Below are 20,196 nucleotides of genomic sequence, written 5' to 3'. Positions count from 1 at the left end.
TGGGTGTCAGGAGATTGTGACATCCCTTTTTCTATAGTAGCTAGCAACAGGACAAGGGGTAATGGGATGAAGCTGGAACACAAAAAGTTCCATTTAAATATAAGAAAAAACTATTTCACTGTGAGGCTGAGAGAGCCCTGGCACAGGCTGCCCAGAGGGGTTGTGGAGGCTCCTTCCTTGGAGGTCTTCAAGATCCACCTGGACATGTTCCTATGTGACCTAAGTGGACCTGCTTTAGCAGGGGGGTTGGACTAGATGATCTCCAAAGGTCCCTTCCAATCCTACCATTCTGTGATTCTATGATTCTACGAATTATCTCAGGTTCTTGGAAATTAATTGAAATCATTAAAATCTAACAAATTCAAAAACCATAGCACTTGTACTTAGGATTCTTTAATGAAGTGAGGTCTAATTAATTTAGTTAGACTTTACTTATTGGCTTTTAAGTTAGCACTTCTGTTGTTATTTTTTCTTGATTTTCATAGTTTCACAGTTTTCAGAAAAAAAATGAAAACAAATCACCTCAAGACAGCAAACAAACTTGAACTGGTATGAAAATTTTTCCTGTATAGTCACAAAAAGGCTCTCAAAGAAATACTGTGCATTGCTAATAAATTTGAGTATGTTCATAAAGCATATGATAGAATGGTATATTTGAGATATGACTACCTTTTTAAGATACGTCTTGCAAGGAACATTGCCATGGAAATTTAATATAACAACTATTCATAGGCAGAAAAGAGTTGTAAAGCTCAGTGGCATTTCAGGAGATTGACAGCTAGTTCTCTGTTACAGGAAAACCTACAATAGCACGAAAAGTATGCGCTGACATGACAACAGCATCCCCTGACTAGTAACAGATTCAGTCGCCAACATTCTTCTTACAGAAGAAATCACATTTAGCAAAGAAATATTCTAAAGATGCATGACAGTAGTGTGGGTCAACACAAAGACTGATGAAAATTATTCTCTCCAGATTCTCTTCCCTTCTGCTGCAAACTCTAGAGAAAAAAAAAACAGCAGTCTTCACATCTATGTTAAGGAATAGAGGTGCTGACCTCTGCTCCCTGGTATCCAGTGATAGGATGCATAGGAATTAATCATTGAATTATAGAATCATAGAATTGTTATGGTTGGAAAAGACCTTTAAGGTCATGGAGTTCAACCACTAACCTCACACTGCCAAGTCCATCATTAAACTAAACCATATCCCTCAGCACCACATCCATGCATCTTTTGAATATCTCCAGGGATGCCCCTTCCAGTGCTTAGTAACCCTCTCAGTGTAAAAGTTCTTCTTAATGTCCAATATAAACCTCCCCTGGTGCAACTTGAAACCATTTCCTTGTGTACTATCATTTGTTACTGGAGAGATCAACCCGCACCTCACGACAACTCGCCTTCAGGTAGTTGTAGAGAGTCATCATGTCTCCTCTCAGCCTCCTCTTCTTGAAGCTAAACATCCCCAGCTCCTTCAGCTGCTCCTCATCAGACTTGTTCTCCAGACCCTTCACCAGCTTCATTGCTTGTCTCTGGACACACTCCAGCACCTCAATGTCCCTCTTGTAGTAAAGGGCCCAGAAGTGGACACAGTATTTGAGGTGCAGTCTCACCAGGGCTGAGTACAACGGGACAATCACTTCCTTGGTCCTGTTGGTCACACTATTTTTTATACAAGCCAGGATGTCCTTGGGCTTCTTGGCCACCTGGGCACGCTGCTGGCTCACATTCAGCTGGCTGTTGACCAACACCTCCAGGTCCTTTTCCTTCAGGCAGCTTTCCAGCTTCTCTGCCCCAAGCCTGTTGTGCTGCCTGGGGTTGTTCCGGCCCAAGTGCAGGACTGGGCCCTTGGCCTTGTTGAACCTCATGCAATTGGCCTTGGCCCATTGCTGCAGCCTGTTCAGGTCCCTCTGAAGAGCCTTCCTGCCCTACAGCAGGTCTACACACTTGCCTAGCTTGGTGTCATCAGCAAACTTACTGTGGGTGCATTCAATCTCCTCATCCATATGATTGATAAAGGTGTTAAAACAGGCCTCAACACCAAGCCCTGGGGAACATCAATGGTTCAAAGTTGCACCAGGAGTGGTTTAGACCACACATTAGTAAATATTTCTTTATTGAGAGGGTGGTCAAAGTCTGCAACAGGCTTCCTAGAGAGATGGCCAATGTCCTAAGCCTGTCAGTTATTAAGATACATTTAGACAAGGCCCTTAACAGCATGCTTTAACTTTTGGTCAATCCTAAATTAGTCAAGCACTTGGACTAGATGATTGTTGTAGGTCCCTTCCCACTGAAACAGTGTATTCAATTTCATTGCTTCCAATCACTATAAAATCAGAAAGTTAAATCCAGAAACTTGTATGTTTGATAACAGTAAAAACTTACGTTATCACATGACATTTGAGCCTATCTGGAACTATTACCTGGTATTGCAATAAAAATATTTAACAAAATTGATGCCCCATCACTGGTAAATATGATATCTGAGTTCAAAAATATGCCAGCAACTAACCTGGCCTATGTTTAAAAATTCACAGATCATTCAATAAAACATCAACGGTGGAAGAAGAGGCTTACCAATTATAAAGGATTATTTATGAGACACTGACACTAAATGTAGTAGAACGTGGCCTTTTGGAGACACTTTATTTGGTGGTATCTTTTGGAGATATTTCTTTCAGTGTTAACTTCAGTGATTTTGGGGCAACTTTTACAATGACAGAAAATAACAGTCTATTGTACAACGGGAATAGCACAAATAATTAACAGGCAACCAAGCATTTCAGATCACCACTAAGTCTGCCATGGGAGGGGAAGAAAGATATATTAAAAACTCATGCAGTGTTAGTCAGTAATAAAAATCTGTTCATTATTCTCCTTTCATTTCAAAGGCTAAGCTTTTTGATAGTATTCAATATGGAGAGTTATGTGTTAAATAATTCAGCCATTCTTTAAAACAACATTTATCTCAGAGAACAGAGCTAAACAGCTGCCCTCCTTCTTTCTCCAGAAAAATCCCAAACTCACACAACTGGACTTTATTCCTTATCCAAAATAAAAGCACAGAGAAGTACCAAACAGAAATAAGCCTGAGCCAAAAACAAAAACATCACAGAGCTCAGGAGGCAAAAAGATGGAAGAGAATAAATTCTGATACAAGCTTTCCACAATGTTCAAAAACTATCCTTAGGCCTTTTTAACTGATGGCCAGAGAGTCTTCTTTTAGGTGGCTAAAAGTAAGAAAATAATTTCTACATTCTTTTGCCAAGCAAAGGAAAAAATAATAGTTTTAGCCTGCAAGGAAGTTGGTTATTAAGAGATTGCTAGCACAGAAATGAGATAGTCGGAGATATTCAGCAAAGGTTTGATTTACAAGGCAGATAACAGAAGTAATTTCACTGATGAGTGGGCATAGGTCAGAGAGATGATTCTGCCATCAGAAGATAAGAGGCCATTTCTGAGACTTCCATTAAAAACACACAAGTTGGCAAACTGTGAGTGTTCTAAAACAAATGTAAGAAGTTGTTCATTGTTTTGAAGTAACCTTTTCAAAAAAACAACTGAAAGCTCCCAATCTTTACATAACCATTCAGTGTTTGGCTTTTACCTGCAAACTAATTCACTCATTGTCTGGGGCATGATCCCAGGACGACATACCTGTCCATGAAGTTTCCTGCTGGCCTGTTTCACTCCTTCTAATTAGCACTTAGCTTCGGTCCCTGCTCTGCCAACCTGTTACATGTAGAGGGATCAGAATGCTGATCAGATGGAATGGAGCTGACTTAGTCATATGGGAGTTATATCGGTAGCATCTCAAATGGATAGAAAATGATGCAGGGAAAAGAAGCGTTAGTGAGAAGCGACATAAAAGGGGAACCAAAAGGAATACGGGAAACAGGTTATTGGATAGAGAGGATGTGTGGAAAGGAAAAGAGGACAGGAAAAGAGTACAAAGGGAAGAAGAGAAACAATAGTAAGAAAACATTGTCTTATATATGTCTCTCACCATGGAGTTGTTAAGAGGATGGTAGGTCAACGCAGAAGATGCACAGAGGGGGCACTATGAAGCATACACCACATTAAACCACCTACAAAGCATTCTTAAATTACAAAACAAGACAGAAAACAGTCCTCACTTCCAGTAAACATATTCTTTTCATAATCTGTGAAAGCTTTTAGTCTCTGGAAAGGGAGGAAGGGGGAAGATGGGAGGTCTCAGTCATTGCCTTTCAATTCTCACTATGAAATTAAAGCACTTGTACGCCCTGGGCAATAACTTATAAGTAACTTCAGTAACTGGAGAATTAGTTAGGAATAATAATGCTCAGTTAGCGTGACTTTGCAAAATAAACTAACCTGCAAAGGCAGAAAACAATCTCCTTACTCATTAACATCGTTTCTACCATCACTACTCACAGTGAAAAACCATTTCTGCCTCAGTACAATCCTGCTATTCATAATATGAGTTTAGATAGGAAGATACCCAGAAGAAAATAAACCATATTCTATATAACTGAAACCCTAGATTCCATAGTAAACCTTTTCCACAAATTCCTTCTCATTAAAGCATGCTGATTTCTCCAAACTAATTCACATGCACTTGATGCCAAATCTCTTCAAACTCAAGAGAAAAGTGAGAAAACCCAGAGCTCTTAGAGGCTAAAAGCATAATTCCTGTTCGCAAATCATTTTAAGTATTTTGCTTTTTATTATATGTCAGAATTAAACCAACCTTCAAAAGAACAAAATACTCTTTTCTCCATCTATGTTAACCATCAGTACCAGTGTTGCCCATAGCTAGTGGGGAATATATCCATATACTCAAGTCTAGACCAGAGATCAAGAGGAACATCTTTGAGTAAATGGTGAAACAAAAAAACCAACACAGAAAAGACTTTCAAAAAGACTGAACAATGCTGCTCAACATTCTTTATATTAAATAGTTATCCTCTGCATTCTGCTTTAATTATTAAAAGTATGGAAAGTGTGGCTATTTTCCCTGAAATTTTCCATTCTGAAGTTTTCCTGTCTCCTCTGCTACTATTTTACCCTTCTTTCTGATTTTGTTCCAATTCCTGTCTACTTTTGCTTTCCTTCTTCACAAAACGCACACAAGAGACTTCAGAAGCTCCCAAAAGATGTTGTTAAATTTCCCTGATCTTCTAAAATTCAGCATCATTTCTGTCCATTTCTTTCTGCAAGATCAAGTATGTCAATAAAAATGGTTGTTAAGAATTGCCTTCTTCTGGATATGCCATGGTCTCTTCACTTCAGACAAACTGGTTTTATAAAGGTCTTTAAGCAAGTAAAATTCAAGCCTCTACCCAATCAACGATCTGGTATCTTTCTCTGTGAGAAGATGCAATACCCCACACATATAACTGCAACTATAATACAAAAAGAAACATTATTTCAGATAGGATTCTCAAGGGATGGTTTATGTATTGTTACACTCTGTTGGCCTTATATGGTTGCCTATTAATTTATGCCCTCTGTACACAAAATTAAAAAGCATTATCAGCTATCTGTATCAGCTTCACTCTTTTCAGTTAATCTGCTTTAATAGTTTTTAATAGTTATTGCTCAGTTAGTAGGCCTACTGTTACTACTTCTGCTCGAAATACATTCTATTTTCTCAACTACAAAAGTCACTGATAAAACTGCACATTGCTTAATTCAGGAAAATCAGTTCAGTAACAGATGCAACAAACTTACATTCCATAAATCCTGAAACTACACTGAAATTCGAACATTAGACTAGATAAATAGATCTGATATTTTAAAGATGAAAAATCTTTATAAGCATTTATGCAAGAAAATTTGGGTTTAGTTTGGTTATAAATTTCTCAGTGTGCTAAATCAGAAAACATCAGTTCTAGAAACACAAAACATATCAGATATTCATTTCTTGTAACAGCAGCAAAGAGACACATTCTTCAGGGATTTCAACTAGAAAAGGTAATTTGAAATTTAGCTGTCTTAACTCTGCATAGCTTAACCTCTAGTATTCAGGAAATTAGTTCTGAGAAGTCTTTACAATTGCTTTAGATTTTAACAATGTTCTAAGACATCATCGGAACTTCCTATGGAAGTATAAACGTTCTTCACCCTAGTAGTTTTGTTTTGAATGGGAAATGGGTATTTATCTTTTTAAAGGGAAAACAAAAGAAACTAGAAAAAGGTATGTGGTTTAACTGGTCAGTTAGTTTGTGGTCAGCTGAGGCAGAACTTACAATAAAGAAGAAAAGTTAATCTTTATTTCCAGATGGGGCTGTCATCACCCTTGCTAAGATCAACAATATAGGACAGTAGACCAGGAAACACTCCTTTACCTGGAAAACTAAACTCAAATGTTTTCTGAGAGTAACTGTAAAGGTAGAAATGTGTCAGATTTGAAATAATCCAAAACAATTCCTTGTTTTACAAGCTAAGAAAAAGGTCAACGTGGATGATGATGTTACAGTCACTATCTATGCCAATGTACAATATACTTTGTTGTGTATCCATTGTACCAGAGTCAATAAGACCAGTAGTAGGATGGATGAGGCAATGCTATTGACTTCCTCTAAATTTAGTCACCCTTTCTGCTTGAGAACAACTTGCATTATATTTTCTGCTTGTCTGCAGGTCTCCTGGTGGCTCCTCCCCAGCCCAACCATACACCTTTATACTACTGGACATGGCTGAAGAATATATCATGCTTTAACAACAACACAAGTCACAATTTTACTAAAATTTAATGTCTGAACATCCTAAAGAAAGAGCTCAAATCAATGGCTGAAAGATTGACAGAACTCACACAGTCAGAAAAAAAGTCTTTCCTTATTTTGCATCACATCATAGTACACACATGACTTGATTCCTGTAAACCATGGATTAATCTGAAGTCACATGTACTATAAAGTAGATCACAATCAGTTGAGTTTAAGTAGTCTGAAGAACCGGAAAAATCAGAACCAACACTGTAAAGTAATCCTGAGCAAAACAAACATTAGGTAGTAGATGGGAGGATGAATGGGGAGGGAGAATGAAAATTTCATTTAAGAATGAAGAAAAAAAAATATATAGTTTTTACACTACTTACTCCAGTAGGTTGAAATATAAGTCCATCCACTTCATGGCTAACTTCTCTGGCAAAGTTTCCTTCCAGAAGCTGTAGAAAAAAAGAAAAAGAAATATTTTTTCCATAAAGAAATATTTCACTTAGAAGATTGTGCATCAAAGCATATTACATACTACTACTGCAATCGTTTGCTAGTAAATTGCTTATTGCGGGAGGGGTTGTGGAGGCTCCTTCCTTGGAGGTCTTCAAGACCCACCTGGACACGTTCCTATGTGACCTGATCTAGGTGAATCTGCTTCTGCAGGGTAGTTGGACGAGATGATCTCTAAAGGTCTCTTCCAACTTTTACCATTCTATGATTCTATCAATGTTAGAGCTTGGGAAATATGAACACAGGAAAGCTACAGAAAATTAGCAGTTTTTGCAAAGAGCACTCCAGGCTGAAACAAGTTTCGAGGAGGTAAACCTTTGTCCAAAAAGAAATACTGAGAAACCAAGATGGTTCTATACAGTAAAATATGAAGAAAAATCAGTTCTGATAAAGGGAACTGCAGTCATCTGTGGCCAAATTAAAAAACAAATGTGTCTCGTTAACATGCTGAACTGAAAATTATTTCAGGGCACCTTTTAAAATTCACATTTGGTAGACTCCCTAACTAGGGCATAACCCAGTAAGGCAGCTACACTACTATAAAACAACTGTCTGAATTAATCTGGATCCTGAATATTCTGGTTTACATTTTCCAAGACTGTGAATTCCATATGGAGGTGGATACATCCATCAAGGTGCATTTAGCAGTGAAAAATCATCTAACTAAACATACTAATGGAACCAGTTACTTGGCAGTTATGAGAATTGATGATACATTTCCATCTTCAGTTGTGACTTGCCTAAGAGAAACCAACCAATGAGAACTACAACTGACAAGTAATACCAAAAATTGGGAGAAGTACTAAAATACGTCTTTATTAATTTAAGATCTTATTAATATTTACAAATATCTAAATGGTGGGTGTCAGGAGGTTGGGACATCCCTTTTTTTCGATGGTATCTAGCAACAGGACAAGGGGTAATGAGATGAAGCTGGAACACAAAAAGTTCCGTTGAAACATAAGGAAAAGTTATTTCCCTGTTGAGGTGAGGGAGCCCTGGCACAGGCTGCCCAGGGAGGGTGTGGAGGCTCCTTCCTTGGTGGTCTTCAAGACCCGTCTGGACACGTTCCTGTGCAACCTGATCTAGGTGACCCTGCTTCTGCAGGGGAGTTGGACTAGATAATCTCTAATGGTCCCTTCCAACCCTATCATCCTATGATTCTATGATAAAGAAATCTGTCCTGAAGATGCAGGTGCTTTTAGTAAAATCTGAAAAAGTCTTTGACATACAAGTAACCACTTGACCATAAAACATCAAACACAAAACTCAGCACATCAAGGTCAGTTTTAAAAGCAACATTTTTGGCCTAGGCTGTTACTTTTGTACCATTTCCTTTCTATAGTTAACTTAATGACTCACTGACTAAATTATCCAAATTAAGTCAGTAAAGGGCAAAAGCATGAAAAAAAGAGTTCAGAATTAACATTTTTATCTTACCATGGACTGTACAACTCAAATGAATGCACTTACATGTTTCATCTATAAAAAGCCTGATGGTCACGTATTTCAAACAGTAATATAATATGAAATTTCACTTAAACCATTAACTGCAGAAATAACTGATCATTTTGCTATTAAAAAACTTTTTCCCTTATCCACATAGTCCTTAGCATATTTGTGTTTATAGCTATATCAACAAACATGGCTTCCACTATTCATCTTCTAAATGCAATTGAATTGACAAAATACGGTCTATGAGAAGACTCTCAAGTCATAAAATATTTTAAGAGTATCTGATTGTAAGGGATCATCCAGTAAAACACAGTCTTTCAGTAGAGAAAGCCCATAGATGGAATCTGAAGTTGTAGCTTGCATTTATCTGTTGTCATGTTGAAATTCACAGCTGAGGCTCACAGTGTAATGCATCCTCTACCAGATGTCTACACAAAATAACCAAAAAAAGACCTCACCCCAAATTCTTTCATAAATTCACTGTTACTCTTTGCTTCATCAGAGCAACGAGTACATTGGAGAGATATTAAAACAAATGTAGAAAAATCTGGGGTTGGATTTTTCTTTTAGTTTCTACACAAGCTAAGTGTTCTGTAGATCACTTGCAAGGTTACCCTGCAGTTCCAAAACTGACTGGCCAGTGAGAAATCTGTAATAAGAATATGCTTCATACTTACAAAAACACACAGGAAAGATTTCATTAAATTCAAGTACCAAAAAACCTCTCTCTGAATAAAAACAATAGAAGCTGACAATTAGCTGAGACTATACTTTTTATGCATTTCCAGTTAGCTTATTAAAAGGCATTAACCAAAGTGGCAAACAGAAACCAATCGTATCTGTTGTCTGCTTATTTGAAGTTCTTAAAGGAACTCTAATTTGAGGACATGGTTACTGTGGTGTTGGAGTTTACATGAACAGTTTATTCTTTCACAAAATAAAAGTTTAAAATATAGAAACAATCTGTTAACTTAGGAGTGTGTGACTCAGCCAGGTAAAGCATAAAATTATTATCAAGCTCTGTTTTACCTGTAGCTCTCTCTGCTGTGGTCTACATGTACTTTTAGAAAACTACATTTAAGCACTACTGCAACTTCATAACTGAAAAGTAAAATGTAAATTCAAAATATTACCATTTCAAAAATACATTCTGGTACTTCTTTTCATTCACCACTTAATCAGAATTACGAAATAATGTCTCTTATCAACCTGACACTCGGGTTTAGACTTGAACTTATCCTCATTTTGGAGGTTCACAGTGTTCTCACTAAGACATCTCGAGTGCCAATTAGACATGAAAGACAAAAGGATTTTAAAACCAGAGCAAGCCTTACCAGACAAATAAACCTCTTTGCACCCACAGTTATATTGCTTTCATTCTCATCAGGTCAATTACAAGTATTTGAACGATAACACTCTAGAAAGGAATTTAACTAGAAAGGATTAGCAATTTGGAGGAGGGGGAGAAGAAAGTGGGAAGGAGGGAATGGAAATTTTCTCTGAGCCTTTTTCCATACACATTTTCTTGAGAATTCAACTATTTAGAGGTTGCCTGTGAATAGCTGAAAATATATACCCATTGGATATTGCTGAAAGTTTGGAATGACAGAAGAGTGAAGAGAGAAGGAATGTCTGCCATTTAAGCAGGCATTTTTGATGCTAAACCAAATAGTTGCTATAGGGCTTTTAGGTTTATGGATTTAAAATTCAGATATCGTGGTTCATCTTTTAAAAAACGATGCTCAACTTTCCACACATGTTAAAACTTCTAATTAAGTTGAACAGTACGGCCTCTTTTAATCGGCTCCATGATAAATGGCACACCTGCTTGGCTGGGATGACTGCCAGGGATCAGATAAAACGCAATGCATCTCAATGACATTTGATAAAAGATGGGTAAATGATGCATGCCAGCCAATTCTTCTGGCATGCTATTCCTTGTAGCCTTCGTGGCATCTATTTCTACCTCTGAAGCCCTTTGTTCCTGCTTCCCTGTGAATGCTACAATAAACTCTATATTCATTCTACAGTTTACTATTTAAAACTTCCTTTCTTATCTCAAAACTAAGTCATATTAAAAATTATTGCTACATCTAATACTACTCCTATAATGAAAAGAACAGTATAATTGGATGGAATGAATGGAGGTGTACGATGAGTAGCAGGATTCTTCCTTGCTCTTTAACCACCAAGATGAGAAGCAGCAGTGTGTCACCAAAGCAGCACTAACAACTCGCTGAAGCTGATTTTGCTAAAACACTGAACCATTCAGCAGCTCTTGAGTGGAAAATTGGAAAGAAAAAAATAAACAAATAAGCACACTTTGGAGATCGCTCTGTACTTATCAGTAAAGAAATCACTTGGCTCCTCCAGCAGGAAGAGCAGAACATTTCAGTGCATACAGATTCAACACAACACTAGTAGGTTTCTATTAATGTTCCTGTGTTTCTGAGGCAAGCCACATGACTGACAAGTTTTCTGATGTTACTTTATTCATAAAATAAGTCCACTAGGTACTACTTGCCTTCTCCTCCCACTTACAAAAAACAAATCTCCTGGAAACACAACATGTTGTGAGAGCAATGTAGATTCCAAAACATAACAACGACGCTGCAAAGTCATTTTGACTTTCTACAAAATAATTCAGCTGAAGTCCTTGCACACAACTATTATGGATCTGCTATATCACAATATGCAAATACTCCTAAGCATTTTGTCCGTGCTTCTGATACAAAACTGATATTTGCTTGTTAGCCTACTGAAATACTTGGAGATACAGAAAAAATTCCCTTTGAATTTTACAATACAAGACAAATATATGTCCATTTTCCTTGCTTTTTCAGTTTCAGAACTGCCATATGCTTCATTCAGTTTCAAGACAAGCTACAGCAACACTGCCTGCACCAGTCCCTAAGCAATTTTTGCAGAGGCACCTTCAAATTACTGATCATCTAGGTGTTCACAGCGGAAGCTGTGAAAGGGAACATACTTATTCAAAACCATCAGTCATAAACAAACTACAATCAGTTGACTAGAATATAAAAGCTTTCAGTCATGAGCACATTGTCATTACTAACTTCACAAAGCCAGCATCTTGACTGGCTTAGGTTTCAGTCCAACGTACAGGACAATCCCTTCCCCTGATGATGACAGCCCTCATCATCAGACTACAAAGTAATTCTCACATCCTGACAATTGTCAGGTTTTTCAGACATGAGCTCAGAAATCTCTATACAGACACTGCAGATTCTTTAAACTTACTATGTAGTCTTCAGAAAAAGATTCAGAACTTAACGGCACCAATAACCATCTTTTTTAAAAGGAAACAATTATTCTGGCTCTTTCCTTGCACTTCTCTAAGAGATGGACTATTCTGCTTTTTAAACAGGATATCACTCCTATTTTTACATGAATTTGTTTCATCTCCCCTGTAATTTTCTCTACTTTTCTACAAAAACCTCCTCAATAGCCCTATCTCATCTCAGCATATACTCTTTGATAAGATCTTGATTATCTGACTTTGATATAAAAATTATTTACTTCAATAACGGTTGCTGATGTATTTAAGACATATCAGAAAACGTTTTACATCCAAAAAAAGGGAGGTAAAAATATATATTGTTTTAACAATGATTCAGTAAAACTGAGGACTGGAGGAAAGCCAATGTCACTCTAGTCTTCAAAAAGGGCAAGAAGGACGACCCAGGAAAGTACAGGCGGGTCAGCCTCACCTCCATCCCTTGAAAAGTGATGGAACAGCTCATCCTGAATGTTACCACTGAACATATGAAGGATAAGATGGTTGTCAGGGGGAGTTAACATGGCTTCACCAAGGGGAAATCCTGTTAGATCCACCTGATGCCTTCTATGAGTGCATAATCAGCTGGTTAGATGAGGGGAGAGCAGTGGATGTCATCTACCTTGACTTCAGCAAGGCTTTTGACACTGTCTCCCACAACATCCTCATCAGAAAGCTCCAGCACTGTGGCTTGGATGAGTGGACAGTGAGGCGGATTGAGAGCTGGCTGAATGACAGAGCCCAGAGGGTGCTGATCAATGGCACAGAATTGAGTTGGAGGCCTGTGGCCAGTGGAGTTCCACAGGGATCAGTTCTGGGGCCAGTCTTGTTCAACATCTTCATCAACGACCTGGATGAGGGGACAGAGTGTACCCTCAGCAAGTTCCCTGATGGCACCAAACTGGGAGGACTGGCTGATTCCCCAGAGGCTGTGCTGCCATTCAGAGGGATCTCGACCGGCTGAAGAGTTGGGCAGAGAGGAACCTCCTGAGGTTCAACAAGGACAAGTGCAGAGTCCTGCATCTAGGAAGGAACAACCCCATGCACCAGGACAGGCTGGGGATTGACCTGCTGGAGAGCAGCTCTGCAGAGAGAGACCTGGAAGCGCTGGTTGATAATAAACTATCCATGAGCCAGCAATGTGCCCTCGTGGCCAAGGAGGCCAATGGCAGCCTGGGATGCATCAAGAGGAGTGTGGCCAGCTGGTCAAGGGAGGTTCTTCTCCCTGTCTCCTCTGCTTTGATGAGATCCCATCTGGAGTCCTGTGTCCAGTTCTGGGCTCTCTAATTCAAGAATCAGAACTTCTGGGGAGAGTGCAGTAGAGGACTACAAAGATGATCAGGGGACTGGAAAACCTCTCTTACAAGGAAAGGCTGCAGGATCTGGGGCTATTTAGCCTGGTGAAGACTGAAAGGTTACCTTATTAATGTTTATAAACATGTTTGGATTGTTTCTAAAAGCAGAGAAGATATCAAGAATTAAACCTCTCCTTTCAGTTTCAAAGCAAAAAGGCATCACTTAGCATGTGAGTACCTATATATCAGGGAAGTTTCATGTATTATTTTAAAATAAAACTCAAAATCTCAAACTTTCCACAAACAGAAACTGGCTAATTCACATTTTCAGAGAAACAAGGCCTCAAATAAAATGTTGAGAGAAGTTTCAATTTTAGTTCATTGACTGAAATGACTACAAATATACAGTAAATATTTCAAACCAGTGTTTAGTGACTCATGAATACACAGTTTTGGGAATTAAAGGGAGCACCCACCATATAAAAAATTGGGGAAAAAAAAAAGAAAAAAAAAAAAGACAAAACCTCAAACTGAATCCACTCTGGCAGTTCCACTGCTTCCTTCCATCCCTGTCCAAAATCAGACATAGCCTGGACAGACGTAGCAGTATCACCAGTTCAGACTAATTTTCAGACAGCTGTGAGGATAATACCCTCTCATGTAGTTAAGTTCCTCCTCAAGTGATATGCTCAAGTGCCAAGTAATCTTATTGGAAAACTGTATATTCTCAAGGTACAACATGCTGTGATGGAGAACCACAACCTTTGTTTAGTTTCTCCAATGAAGTATTGCATGAGTAATTAAAAAAAACAATGTCTATTTCTCACAGATTTGTTCTTCCTTGTTTCTCTGTTTAGACACTGACCAAGACATCTCTCTGAGGGTTTTTTGGGCAAAGAAACAAGCTTCACTTTTCAAACATTTCACAAGGAAGCAGATGTTACTGAAATATTTGAAGAGCTACGTGTCCTCTAAACTCATGGTTAGAATTTTTTTCATCAACTGAAACCATCCCAGGCAGACTAGACAGAATATTCCAGAAGGGACTCAGCAAGAAAAACGCACTGCCTGTTCTCCTCTGAGGAAATCTTTTCAAGAAGACCACTGGATACATGAACACCTGCCAATGTTTTTCACCAGCCAATTGCTCATTACAACTGGCTGCTTGACTCAAGGGAGCTCCTTCCAAGTAACTGTGCATGTCTCAAAATCACAGCCTATGGTCTCAGGAGAGAGAGTGACTTAACACATGGTCACACAAGTAAATATTTCTGCTTGCACTCTGTGATTCCAAAAGCTGTAACTAGCATTTCAACAGTAACATTTTCTATCCTCACAAAAACAAAAGTAATCCATCCCTCATTATAAGATTCCATGTTTTCCTCCAAATCACCTATTAGAAAGTTGAAGAGTAGATTTCTAATAATTTAACATGACTTGGTCTAAATCCTTTGCATTATTCTCATTTCCAAATCAAAATATTATATGCTACTTTATGTCAAATAAACGAGGTAAAGCCAATATCGGTCGAAGTATATCTTTACAGCAGGGTAAAGTTAAGGCATTCTCAATTATTCATTGAATTTGGCTATATTTATCTTAATGATTTTGAATTTTTGTTTGCCAGCAAACCAGCAACAAAAAGGTAAGAAAGGAAATGCACCATGGTAATTGAGAGCAGAGTCAGAAAGTTTAGAGCAAATATTCCTAAGCTAATAAAAACATAATCATGAAGTTACAGAATATTTTTGGGCTCGTGTTAATGATCTAAAATATGCACAAAGGAAGAGCAAGACCAAAAACTGTAGAAAAGAGATGAAAAATCGAAGTCATTAAGAAGTAATTATTTAAACAAGTTTTAGATGCTAATTAAGAACTAACAGCTATTGAAGAATACCTGCTGCATTTGCAGTAAACCGGTGAAACGGTCTGTCTCGCTCTAACCGCATTAAGGAACACAAAGCATGAATTTCTCGCTTGTTTACTACTTAAAAGAAGTTTTCATGCCCTTAGGCTGTAAAACCAGTGTATCATTCAAATTGGATGAAAATCCTTTAAAAAAAATTATGCTTAAAGCTTAAATCCTGGCTTTCCTGCAGCCATCCACTCAAGATGTTAATTTGAGACATCAACAGAGAAAAACCTGCCAATGCTATTTTGTCGGTATGAATACGTATGTCTTGAAAGCACTTGATGTTAACCACCAACTCGGTACTAAGAAGTGTAAAAGTAAACTCCAGTGTTCATTTGTTTAAGAAAAATCACCACTATTTTGAACTGTGTAATCTGTGGCTGAATCATGCTGTGATGAAAATGGTACCAAGTGGCTGGATAAAGACACGTGGCAATTTTCTCAGTTGATAAAATTAAAATCACATATTTCACAGAAAGCTTTTCAGTTGGTGAATTTACTAGAAGCTCTGAAAACAATCATACCGAAAGACTAAAAATAACCTTTGCCAAGTTAATCATACAGAACGTTTTGGCTCAAAAGACATTAAAAACACCTAATTACTGCAATGGATTTGTTCCCTATAAGAATGAAAGCAGATAATGGCAGCCATGTGAGACTGATGTTCACTAATATCATCAAGAGACTAATTATTATCCATGAATCATTTGTAACATTCAAAACTTGATTAATGTCAGGTCAAGTTTAACATGTGATAGGTTTTATTAGTAATGCTCAGCTATCCCACAGCTTGTCAGTTTAAGCGAATGCCATCTGTTAGGTGCAGGAATAGCCAACAGCCACAACAAAAGCACAGTGAATACAACTGGTCACTGAAGTACATTCTAAGAATTCCATAAGAGAGTTACCCTAATAATTTTAAACATGAGAGACAAGAATCCAGCACAAAAAGACCTGCTAAAGACAGGAAATTTGTAGCCCCCAAAAGCAAGCGTCAAAGCTTGACCAAAGGCATGTTTAATAATACTGAATTTAGCTTCATAGACTCATCAGACTCCAGCTACAAATATTCCTTTGTTAGAGGAACACACAGAGCTTCCTCTCTACACTCCATCATCTTCAGCAAACATTCCTGTACAGAATACACTGCTTTAACCTTTAAAGCATCACTTGTGGTATTCAAGTACATATGGTCCTAATTAATGGCTCATGTAGCAAAACACTTTTAGAAGACAATGAACCTGAAATTCATACTCCACAAGAAAATGTTTACTGACAGTCTCCAACTTGCTCTAATTATAAAGGCAAGAAGAAATCTTTCTGCAGTAGGCTCCCTTTCTAGTATTCCACAGCACTTTACAGGTAGCCAGCTTTACCAGGAGCCACTCTCTTATGTACAACCCATTTGCAGCTCTTGCAGGAGGATTAGAACTCATCTGCTATCATACCAGCTCACCTGGGCACCTCCATTGAACCTACACAAGCTCTGAGCTCAGAACAGCGGGAGCAGCAGGGCAGAAATAACATGAAGTGGCAACAGACAGGTGCATGCACAGAGAGGAAGAAAGGTGACCTAATTCTACCTGGGTTTGCTCCGGCACTTAAACATCCTCCTCTGGTCTAAAACTAGTTAGAAACTCAGCAGGAGCATTGAAAGAAACATTTATTTACTTCACAGCTATTACAGCTACAACAGCCCTCTCAGATGTATTATAAATATGTTCTCATTTGAGGGCTCTCTTGCATTCTAAGTGGATGAAGCTGAAAGACTGTAGATTCAGGCTGCCACTAGAATAACTTGGGGTCTGTACTTCGGTTCTAAGTGTTCTGTTTTCTGGCTAAGAGCATGATGTGCAGTCTTTATGTAAAAGACAAGTACTCTGAAGGCTTGATGCTAGTAGGCCACAGACCATAAATAACACTATAATCCAAGGAAACATAACTACCATGCAGTTTCTTCCTTAATCACTTGTCCATATAATCCTATAGCTGATGGCAACAAGGACCTATTAGTTCAAGGACCTACTAGATACACTAGTCCTACAGGACTACTGGTGCATGGGCATTAGCATTCTAATTAACTACAGCACTCCTCACTCCTCCCAGAGCAATTCTGCAGTAAAGTCCACAATCTATGTATGTATCCTTTCCTGCCTATACTCATGTCCTGGGGGAAAAAGGAACACTTTCAATCAAGAAATCCAAAGAGACTCCTCCCTTCTATCTGCAACCTGTTTTGTGTCATGAGTGAGACATCTCTGAAAAAAACAAGTTATATCACACACTGGACACTCAGTGCTTTCCCAGCTCCTGATAGAATTGCTGCCAGTTTCACAAGGGAGTGTGTTTTATAGTCTGCTTTTTTCATAGATAACCTAAAGCAAGAGAAAATATATATGTCGTCTTCCAAAACCTGCTTCTTTCATCTTTTCTGCTACCCATCGAAAAGATTTAAAGAAAGTCATTTCCAGACATATGATTAGCTGGAAGTTACTGGAGCATGTGATGGGATGTAACCTCCAATACTGAGAAGGTAGAAGAACCACACCAGCTTGGCTTCATTACTCAGCTTTATTTCATTGCATGAGGGAAAAAAGTGCTGTAGTGAACAGCAATAAAATATATAGCAGAGGTGATGGGGAATAAAGCTTGACAGGGGTTTTGTAATGTTTTCAATCTTTTGGGTTTTGCAGGTAATTCATTAACTGTACTCTGTAAAGATGATATTAACACTAGCTATATGCTATGTTCCTTAATTATTTGGATAGAGACATTTCTGAAAACTGTAGAGCATGCCGCAGTGAGAGTCCCACTGAGCTTTCACCAGTTCACTGGCTCCGAGTGAACACTTCCAAAGGTCAGGTATCTAATATATTCAAAACAATACCTCAGAATAACACAAGCACTATGTGTGTTAATACTTAATTTGACAGCACATCTGCATACCTGAATTCAAAATAAGCATTAGGCATTTCTCACTGTCAATCTCTTCTCAATAACACAATTGAGAAATTCACATCAATTAACTACGATGTTTTCAAATGCTTCTTTCAAATGAGAGAAGTAAGCTGCTTCAAGAAACTTTAATTGACTTTTGTGACAGCTTCAAAACAGGAGAATGGATTCCTTTAGGCTGTGAGGGAATGCCACTGCCGAATAGCAGTGATATTCCACATTTCTTTTTACCTGATGAAGAAAGAGAGCAATATCTTTCATAGCTTGGCCATTTAATCCACTGTGCTTTTGCCAAGTCTCTATTTCAACTTGCAATGTACCTTGAGGGCTGGGATTTTCCACATCACCTTTCCCATGCTCTCCTACCTGACAGAGCACATTTGCCTGAGACTAGAGTCCTGCTGGAGCTGGAGGAAGTTTAATAGCTGCCACTCACAAATTGTTTGATCTATTGATGATCCACAGTCTGACATTCCTGAATGGATGGCAGATACTCAGTGTAGTCTGTAATCTGATGCTCTCAACTAAGGTTCACCCACTAAAGTTTAGAAGCTCTCTAATACTCTGGGTTTGATCAAATACAACATTCAAAAGTCCTTCTCATGCCAAAGGAAAAATATGCCATTTAAATGACTGTAATGGGGCCAAGTACATTTTCATTTGCTCTTTAAATAATCTTCCAATGCTACAACCTTGACAGGGTTTATCTGTTATCCAGTCCCTGTACAAACTGCTACAACATAATCCAGTCTTTGGTTGTCAAGGATGTGGATGGGCCTGTTTTAATTACACCAGATAATTAAGGATCATGTTTTATTAAGCATTTTCACCAAGATGCATGAATGGTGACATATTTGTATATACAGCAATTAAATTAGACATAAGATGGAGATTTGAGAATGCAAAGTCTTTATACATTTAGTCTTACAACGTCTGATTCAAATTGGGCTAACGTAGTCCCCAGGGCACCGCTGCAGTGATTTGAACACAAAAACTAAGCTTTTAACATTATATTCTGGATGTTTAAAAACATCCCATTCTTCTGCTATGCAACAGCACTTGAGGGCTTTATTTGCTACAAAGTTGAAATTAAAACTTGCCAGTGTAAGGCCCTAACAGTAAAATGCTAAGATTACATTACTTCTTGATTTTAAAGAAGAATTTTGTACAGTACTTTTTGGCAAAACTGGCCATATGACAAGAAAAGAAAGAGTTAGCAGGAATGTGCTACAATCATGTAGCATTAATCAAGTGCTTTAAATTTTACCACCATCTTTACAGCTTTCTTTGTGCCTTTATTCATTTTATCCAAATCAAGTGTTTGCCTCTTCAACATCATTCCAATAGGAGAAGGCTGATGGCTTCCCTGCGGAGCTGTATTGCCAGGAGGCAGTTTAGAAAGTGACAGGCTGTGAAGTGGCACAACAGACAATATTAAACAGTTGCCCCTCAATGAATGAGTGGAGTGACCCACTTAGTCACCACAGCTGAGCCCTCTAATTCAGAACATATCAAAATCAAATATACTAATACAACTGCCCATACTGGCATACTACCTGGTAATTAGGTCCAAACAGATCTGTATGTTCTCTGGTTTGATAGTACATCACAAAACTGAAAGTAGAAATCACTGTTGAAGACATCTTTCCTACTTCATTATTTCCATTGCACAAAATACAGAAGTAATTTACAAAAACATCAAAAGGTTCAATGCTAATGTTAAAATGTTAAAAAGCTGAATATGCACCATTCTGACATTTCAACTTCAAATGTGCACCAAGTATAATACTTTATCCATATCAATCCATATATATCCATATCCTTTCTTTTTCCACTAGTTACATTGTTTTCTTCCCCACGCTTTGGCAGGGGGATTGGACTAGATGATCTCTAGGGTTTCCTTCCAAACCCCACCATTCTGTGATTCTGTGATTCTATCATTTGGCAAGTCAGAACTTAATTATATATTCCACATCTGAATTATTCGACATTAATTTAATTTGTACCACTAGCAATATCTACCCTGGGCCACAGGTTATTAAAACAATCCTTCATTAAAACATCCGA

At 38.1% G+C, this 20,196-nt stretch overlaps 1 protein-coding gene across 4 annotated transcripts in view; it reads right to left on the bottom strand.

The window, feature by feature from the left end:
- The window catches only part of RNGTT (RNA guanylyltransferase and 5'-phosphatase), a 195,589-nt gene that overhangs the window by 89,075 nt on the left and 86,318 nt on the right, over nt 1-20,196 (bottom strand). For all 4 annotated transcript variants that reach the window (XM_061989754.1, XM_061989755.1, XM_061989756.1 and 1 more), the window contains exon 12: nt 7,085-7,153. In XM_061989754.1, the coding sequence (XP_061845738.1) occupies nt 7,085-7,153 (69 nt within the window). The remainder of the gene's footprint in view (nt 1-7,084; nt 7,154-20,196) is intronic.

This window comes from Colius striatus, chromosome 2 (genome assembly GCF_028858725.1).
Source record: "Colius striatus isolate bColStr4 chromosome 2, bColStr4.1.hap1, whole genome shotgun sequence".
Lineage (NCBI taxonomy): Eukaryota > Metazoa > Chordata > Aves > Coliiformes > Coliidae > Colius > Colius striatus.
The sequence above is the reverse complement of the archived record's forward strand: the minus strand, read 5'-3'. Positions and strand labels throughout refer to the sequence as shown.